This window comes from Alexandromys fortis, unplaced genomic scaffold (assembly GCF_014885135.2).
Source record: "Alexandromys fortis isolate MF-2015 unplaced genomic scaffold, M_Fortis_MF-2015_v1.1 scaffold_161, whole genome shotgun sequence".
Lineage (NCBI taxonomy): Eukaryota > Metazoa > Chordata > Mammalia > Rodentia > Cricetidae > Alexandromys > Alexandromys fortis.
In genome coordinates, this window is record NW_026068073.1 from 1,051,451 (window position 1) to 1,058,872 (window position 7,422).

General features: G+C 57.7%; 2 protein-coding genes across 2 annotated transcripts; one reads left to right on the forward strand and one right to left on the reverse strand.

The window, feature by feature from the left end:
• Positions 1-1,503: 1,503 nt before the first annotated feature.
• Positions 1,504-2,003, reverse strand: Pth2 (parathyroid hormone 2). Its single transcript, XM_050121194.1, has 2 exons — positions 1,837-2,003; positions 1,504-1,678 (listed from the first exon to the last, which is right to left on the reverse strand). The coding sequence occupies exons 1-2, from the start codon at positions 2,001-2,003 to the stop codon at positions 1,504-1,506; spliced, it is 342 nt and encodes a 113-aa protein (XP_049977151.1).
• A 2,814-nt stretch (positions 2,004-4,817) lies between these two features.
• Positions 4,818-7,284, forward strand: Gfy (golgi associated olfactory signaling regulator). The gene is made up of 3 exons (XM_050121187.1): positions 4,818-5,973; positions 6,476-6,649; positions 7,067-7,284. Exons 1-3 carry the CDS (start codon positions 4,818-4,820, stop codon positions 7,258-7,260), a joined length of 1,524 nt encoding a protein of 507 aa, XP_049977144.1. The 3' UTR covers positions 7,261-7,284.
• The last annotated feature ends 138 nt before the right edge of the window (positions 7,285-7,422 follow it).

Here is a 7,422-nt window from a genome sequence, read left to right on the forward strand (position 1 = left end):
TTGTCTGAAGCAGGCAAACCAGAGGCTTCTCTCACAGCTCCTCATTGGCAACTCCACAAAACACTGGGTCACGCAAGACCCCCTGCTTGCAGGCCTCTGAGCCCTCGAGTTGCCAGACTCCTGTGAACCTTAAGCGCGCCACAGGATCCTGAGCCAATAACGCTGGCGGCATCCTCGGCTTTCCCATGATTTACCAAGACAGCCAAGTGGGGTGCAGCCCGAGAACACCACCCCCAACCCCACGCGTTCAGTTTTGAGAAGCGGCGCAGATGGGATACAGGCTGAGAAGTCGGCTAGCCTGACAGCCCGGTAGCGGGAAGGAGACCCAGGGGTGGGTGATCCAGGAAAGGCATGCTGGCAGCCACAGCGGGCTTTGCGAGTAAGATGCAGAGGTGGCAATGGAACCCCAGCCCACAAGCTGTCCAGGAGAGGGTTGAGAAGGGCAGGCCCAAGCACTGGGAACGAGACCTGTGGAGCGAGGTGGGGATGGAGCCAGGAGGTCTGAACCGATCCAAGTGCGGGAGGACAGCCCTGAGCTGGCGGGAAGGTGGAAGGAGCCGCGGGAGGAGGGGGTTTGGAAAAACGTGAGCCTGGTGTGATCTGTTGGAGACAGCGGTCAAAACTCGGAATTCTGGGCGTGAGGTAGCGCCTCATTACCAACCGCATTGCTGTAGGTGCCGCTCGCTAACCGGTACTGAGCGGTATCCCGGGCTTCCGCGCAGCAAGCAGCAGCTCCGCCCTCACAGCGTAAGGGCCAATGAGGATTCGGTCCGCCTCCAGGAAATGCAAATATAGGAGGGCGGACTCTCCGGCCTGCTCTAGACCAATCAGGGCGCGGTCCGCTCGCTCCGTGTGCTCGCCGAAAAGACCAGTGGGGGGGGGGGGGGCAGAACCCCGCGAACTCCAGCGAAGACCTTGGGGACCTCCTGGGCCAGTTGAACAACAGGCCCAGAAAGGTTAAGAAACTCCGACCCTATCTGGGAGTGGCGTGGTGGCACACGCCTTGCAGAGGCAGACAGATCTCTGTGAGTTCGAGGCCAACCTGGTCTACAAAGTGAGTTCCAGGACAACCAGGATTGTAACAAAGAGGAACCCTGTCTTGAAAAACCTAGGAAGGGGGAGGAAAAAAAAAACCTGACCCAGGCGGTGGTGACACTCGCGTTTAATCCTAGCACTTGGGAGGATCTCTTAGTTCTAGGCCAGCCTGGTCTACAAGAGTGAGCTCCAGGACAGCCAGGGCTTACACAGATAAACCCTGTCTCGAGAAAGAAAAAAAAAGAAAAAAGGAAAACCTCGACCCGTCACAGAGCTGGATCAGGGCCCCACGACTGTGATAAAAGGAGAGCAGAGTGGCGACGAGATCTGGAGAGGGCAGAGACTCGGAAAGGGACCCCGGAGGCTGCGAAAACCAGCGAGGACGAGGAGGGGCCCCTCCCCATACACCCCTGCCGGGGCGGCTCATGAAGAAGGCGCAGTCGCTGCGGGGCAGGCTCTTTATTGGACTCAGGGCGCGTCCAGTAGCAACAGCTTCTGCATGTACGAGTCTAGCCAGCGGCGGCGCTCCAGGGCTGCTAGCAGACGCGCGCGTTCCCGAAAGGCTGCGTCGTCCGCTAGCGCCAGGCTGCGCCGAGACAGGGGAGTACCCAAGTCCGCCCAGGCCCGGCCTGGGGCACGGAGGCTGCGGGAAGAGAAGTGCAGTGGCTGAGCACCAGGCCCCACGGACCGCCAGGCCCCACTGCATTCTAACGTCAAACCCACCTCCACCCCCGCGTGTTATCTCTCCTTCCCTTGGGGTGTCTCCTCCCTTTCCTGGGAGTCGGGGGACCTCACACCTACCTGAACACACCAGTGAGGGGCAGGGCAACACCCGAGGCAGGGCCGGTGCCCCAGGGCACAAGCAGCAGCAGCAGCAGAAGCAGCAGCAGCCGCTCTCGGGGGCTCCTGGACACCTGGCAGGTCTCCATCACCTGTGGACACAGGGGACAGGATCTCGATGTCGTCATACAGCCCTGAACCTGGGAGCCCACCGTCCAACACTCACCATCAGCCTCCCGCCGGGCACCCTACCGTGCTGTTAGCTCAGGCAGCGGTGCTCACAGCCCCCCTTATATACCAGCACAACCCCCGCCTTGGCAGTGACGCAGGCCGGGCAGGGGGCGCAGGGTCACTCCACCCCACGCTCATTAGGAGCCGCCAGCGGTAATGAGAAGCCTGGTGGGGGCCTCTGCTGCTGTGGCCGCCACCAACTAATTGGGACCCAGAGCTGGTACTGAAGAAGGGGAATGGGGGAAACAGACAGAGAGAAGGACACAAGGGGTGTGTCAGAGGGATAAAAATAGAGACTGCAGAGGGGAACCATTAGAGCACCAGTCGGGGACACAAACAGAGGCAGAGAAGAGAGAGAGCAGAGGAATCTGAGAGGAGAAAGAGGGAAGGAATAACTTCCAGGCAAAGACAGGGTGCCCTCGGAAGGAAATAACAGGAAGAGAGGAAGGCCTGAGGGCTCTGGAGATGGAGAGGTAGGCTGAGAGAAGAGGGTGTGGAGAGGATAGGAGAGCTCAGCAGAGACAGGCAGGGGGAGAGGGAGAAGAGCTAGCAGTGTGTAAACAAGTGAAGTCACCCCTGTGAAGCAGGACAGAGAGGCCCCGGGCTTCCACAGGGTTGTCTTACCCTTCCTCCCCCACCCCCGGGACACCTGGATGTGGTGAAGATAAGGCATGTTTAAAGGGGGCTCCCAAGGACACCCCATAGTGCAGTACACCTCATGTCAGCACTCAGAAGGCAGAAGCAGGAGAATCACCGCAAATGTGAGGCGTGTCTGTTACAAAGACTGTCTCAAAGGAGGGGCAAAGGAGGGGGGCGCAAGCTTGAGAGGAGAGGTCCAAGCCTGGGATCCCAAACCTGAAGGTGGTTAAGACAGGGCCTCAGACCCTTGGGTTCTGGCAAGGGGGTCACCTGGAAGCTTGAATTCTTTATTGTGAAGGGGACAGAGTCACCTAGTAGGATCAAAGTGGAAAGGTACCAGGGACTTGGGTTTGGTGGGGAAATTGGAAAGGGCCCAGGACTTTTTTGTTTTCTTTTTCTTTTTTTATTAACTTTATTTTATGTGCATTGGTGTGAGGATGTCAGATCTGGAACTTGAGCTACAGACAGTTGTGAGCTGCCATGTGGGTGCTGGGAATTGAACCTGGGTCCTTTGGAAGGGCAGCCAGAGCTCTTAACCGCTGAGCCATCTCTCCAGCTACGACTTTTTTGTTTTCAAGACAGATTTCTCTGTGTAGCCCTGGCTGTCCTGGAACTCGCTCTGTAGATCAAGCTGACCTAGAACTCACAAAGATCTGCCTCCCAACTGCTAGGATTAAACATGTGTACCACCACTGCACAACTGGGCCCAGGGCTCTTATATATGGGGAGTTTGTTTTGTGTCTGTTGGGATGGTAGTTTTCAGGAGGTTTTTTGTGTATGTTTAATTGGTTGGTTTTATTTTTGTTTTCACACTGCAGCCCAGGCTGGCCTGGAACTGGTTCTGTAGCCCAGGATGGCCTCAAATTTGTGGCAGCTTTCCTAAAAGCCTCAGCCTCCCAGATGCTGGAATCAAAGGCATGGACCACCGCCTGGCTCTTGTTTTATTTTGAGACAGTCCTGCTAGGTAGCCCAGACTGGCCTGGCTCTCACTATGGTCACGCAAAGATGGCTTTGAACTCATAATTCCACCTCAGCCTATCAAGAACAGGGATCACAGGCCTGTACCATCATGCCTGGCCAAACCTTGCCTTCAAAAGGAAAATAATTTGGTTAAATCCTAACTTCCTTCTCTGCCATAATGATGAGGTCCTATGTCTGTTTCTTTAAGAACCTCAGCTTGTTGCTAGGCTCCCAGGATTCCCCAGGGAGGGGGTCAGGTGCGTCACCTGTGTGCCTCTGGGACCCTAGTGCCTGCCCCTTCCAGCGCCATTCGGCAGCACTCCCTGCCTGCCTCTTTGTCCAGCGCTGATCATCTGTTGCTGTCCTGGACACCACTGCACAGGTAAGAGACCCCGTGACCCCGTCCCACCCACGCTCACTCCATCTCTAGGCCACCACAGAAGCCATGGGTCCATCCTCTATAAACAGGGACAGAGTTTACTGTCCTGCCTCCTACCCCATCAGGCCGAGGAGTCCACACCTCACATCCCTACTTCTCAAAGGCCTGGAACACAGATCCAGACATCATCTGACCCATGGTCCAGGGATCCCATGTCCTCCCCCCCCCAAAAGCCTGGAACACAGATCCAGACATCATCTGACCCATAATCCAGGGATCCCATGTCCTCCCCCCCCCAAAGGCCTGGAACACAGATCCAGACATCATCTGACCCATGGTCCAGGAATCCCATGTCCTTCCCCCCGTAACCCTCAGCCCTTCACTCTGTGGGACTCAGAACCCAGTAGCTTCTTTTCAGGGCCTTGGAGTCTTCCTCAAAGACTTCCTCTAACTCAGCTTGGGTCCCCAGCATCCTGGGAGGAGAAGGTCTCCCCATGTCCCCTTGGCCATCTGATACCTTCTGAAGGTAGAATCTAATATTTGTGGGGCCATGGTATCATTATGTCCCAACTCTTTAGGACCCCACTGGGAAATGCACTACCACTCCCAAATCCCTGAACTCCTGTAACCTTAGTGACCACAGCTACCAGCCCATACCAGGGACTTGCGATTGGGTTTTGTAGAGTCCCTGGACAGAGGGAGTGTGGCCCCTGGGAGTGGGTGTGACTCCAGGATGCTTTGGCTTTAACCTCTTCCTACCTCCTCCTTCCACAGCTATAGAATTCTCTGAGCCATGCAGCCCTTCAGCCCCATCTTCTTCCTACTCTTCCTCCTTGGTTGTTTGGGTTCCAAGGCGGCTCCCCCAGCCTCTCTGCCCATGGGCTCTGACCCCCAGGAGATGGTCCAGCCCTCTAGGATGCCTACTGGTGCCCTAGAAAGTTCTCCTGGAGACGGGCCCACCCGATACCCTGCAACATTTCTTCCTGAGCTCGAGACACCACCCTCAGCTTCCCCTCATATTCCCAGGAAAAACTTAAGCAAGATCCCCAGCCCCAGCCTCTCAGATGCTCCAGAGACCCCCATGCCTGGCCAGCTCACAACCTTGGGCACAGAATCCCAGAATGCTTCACAAACAAACCCCTCCAAAGCAACACTGCCAGAATCTTCTGAGACCCCCAAACCTGACCTGACTGCAATTTCCCAGTCTGGGTTTCTTGAAACCCAAAACTCTGATCCCTTCACAGCTTCACGCCCAGAATCTCCTGACGCTGAGCATATTGACCCCACACAAACAGCACACCAAGACTCCCCTGAAACCCCCAAAGAACATACCCCCCAAATCACTCCTGGCAAAGAGCCTAAGACACCAAGTCCTGGCCCCACCCAGCTCCTCAGCTCCAAATCCCTAGGGACCTATGACCCTGGTGCCCCCAGAACCCTAAATTCTGCCTTACTGCCAACCACTCATCCTGACCTGACAGAAACTCCCCAGCCAGCATCTCTCATCACCCATAATTCCAATACCACTGACATCCCCCAAACACAGTTCCCCACAACCCTCAACCAAAAGGCAACAGAGACAGCTGTGAGCTCTGATTTGGAAACCACCACTATTCTTCCCGCCCTACCAACAGCAACTTTCAGGGAGGAAACAGCCACACCCAGTGAGCCAGGCTCCAGTCCCAGCCCAGAAGCCCCTGCAGCCACCCAAGTTGCCACTCCTGGCCTGTCCACCTTGGATTTCCTAGGAACCAAAGAGCTTAACGTACCCCAGAACTCGGGTCCTAAAGGTCCAGATACCCCTCCTCCCTCAGCACGGATTGCAGGCCCCCCAGCTCCTATAGACAAGCCCAATCAGGTAGCCCCTGGGATGCTGCAAGCCCCTCAGAGACACAGCCGAGGAGAGACAGTCAACACTATCATCGTGGTGGAACGGGTGAAGGAGACTGGTGAGGATCTCAAGGCAGAGGGCTGGGCCTGGGCGGTGGGTCTGAGGGAGGAGGGCTGGGCCTGGAGCCTTGGGTCTGAGGGAGGAGGGCTGGGCCTGGATCCTGGGTCTGAGGGAGGAGGGCTGGGCCTGGGCAGTGGGTCTGAGGGAGGAGGGCTGGGCCTGGGCAATGGGTCTGAGGCTGGAGGGCTGGGCCTGGATCCTGGGTCTGAGGGAGGAGGGCTGGGCCTGGGAGGTGGGTCTGAGGGAGGAGGGCTGGGCCTGGATCCTGGGTCTGAGGCTGGAGGGCTGGGCCTGGGAGGTGGGTCTGAGGGAGGAGGACTGGGTCTGGGCAGTGGGTCTGAGGGAGGAGGGCTGGGCCTGGGCAGTGGGTCTGAGGGAGGAGGACTGGGTCTGGGCAGTGGGTCTGAGGGAGGAGGGCTGGGCCTGGAGTCTTGGCTGTTGGGAGGAGGCTGGGTCTGAAGGATGAAGCACTCAGTTCAAATGGCTGTGTCATCTCTCAGGGGTGACTCTGGTCAGCCGCCCACGAGGCTCCATCAGTGGGGCCCTGTGCCTGTTCTTCGCGGGGACCGGGATGCTAATTGGCATCTTCCTCCTGCTGTGGTGTCTGTACCGCCGAGCCTCCAGACATAGGTCCTTCGCACACCACCGGCTCCAGGACAGCGGGGAGGAGCCAGGTGAGTTCTCGCTCTCTCTGGGATGCCCTCAGGGTGCCTTATCCAGTTCTGGGGACTTAGCACTCCCTTCTAAAGAACAGACCCAGGCTGGAGAGATGGCTCAGAAGCTGCCAGAGGACCCAGGTTCAATTCCCAGGACATACATGGCAGATCATAACTGTCTGTAGCTCCAGTTTCAGGTGGTGTGACACCTTCACACAGACATACACGCAAGCAAAACACGAGTGCACATGAAATAAAATAAAAAAAAAAAGAAAAACACAGCCCCCCTTCCTGACCCAGGTAAGTGTAAAGTCTGGTCCCTATGTCTGAAATGATCCCCTCTCCCCCATCCTCCTCCTCTGAGATATGATCTCACTGTGTAGCCCAGTGTACACACACACACGCACACGCCTGACCCCACCCTCGCCCCTGCAGTCTTGCACCTGGACGCCCCGAAGGACCCCGTGGACCTCTACTTCTATGCCCCCGACGCGTGGGTGCCCTCGCACATCGCCACGCAGCAGCCGCCTCCCACGCCCGCACTGCCGCCCAAGCTGCCCCCTCCGCCCCGCGGGCCGCAGCGCCTGGAAGCCCTGTCGCCGGCCGCGCTGTCTCCCAACTTTGTCTGAAGGCAGCAGCACCGCAGGCCCGAGCCAGCCTCGACGCCCAGAGGAGCCTCAGAGCCAAGCAGAGCTTCCCAATAAACCACCTTCCCCCCCCCCCCCCCCCCAGCGTCCGCTTCTGCGCCCAGTGCTTGGCGAAGGGCGGGGGTGGGGGGAGGGCTCAGTGGA

What these genes read in the sequence shown, in the direction of transcription:
- Pth2 (XM_050121194.1), bottom strand. Translation starts at nt 2,003, where the DNA reads ATGACGACATCGAGATCCTGTCCCCTGTGTCCACAGGTGATGGAGACC. An exon ending in CCCCTCACTGGTGTGTTCAG is followed by an intron (nt 1,679 to 1,836) that starts GTAGGTGTGAGG and finishes CTCTTCCCGCAG; the next exon opens with CCTCCGTGCCCCAGGCCGGG.
- Gfy (XM_050121187.1), top strand. Translation starts at nt 4,818, where the DNA reads ATGCAGCCCTTCAGCCCCATCTTCTTCCTACTCTTCCTCCTTGGTTGT. An exon ending in GGAACGGGTGAAGGAGACTG is followed by an intron (nt 5,974 to 6,475) that starts GTGAGGATCTCA and finishes GTCATCTCTCAG; the next exon opens with GGGTGACTCTGGTCAGCCGC. An exon ending in GGACAGCGGGGAGGAGCCAG is followed by an intron (nt 6,650 to 7,066) that starts GTGAGTTCTCGC and finishes TCGCCCCTGCAG; the next exon opens with TCTTGCACCTGGACGCCCCG.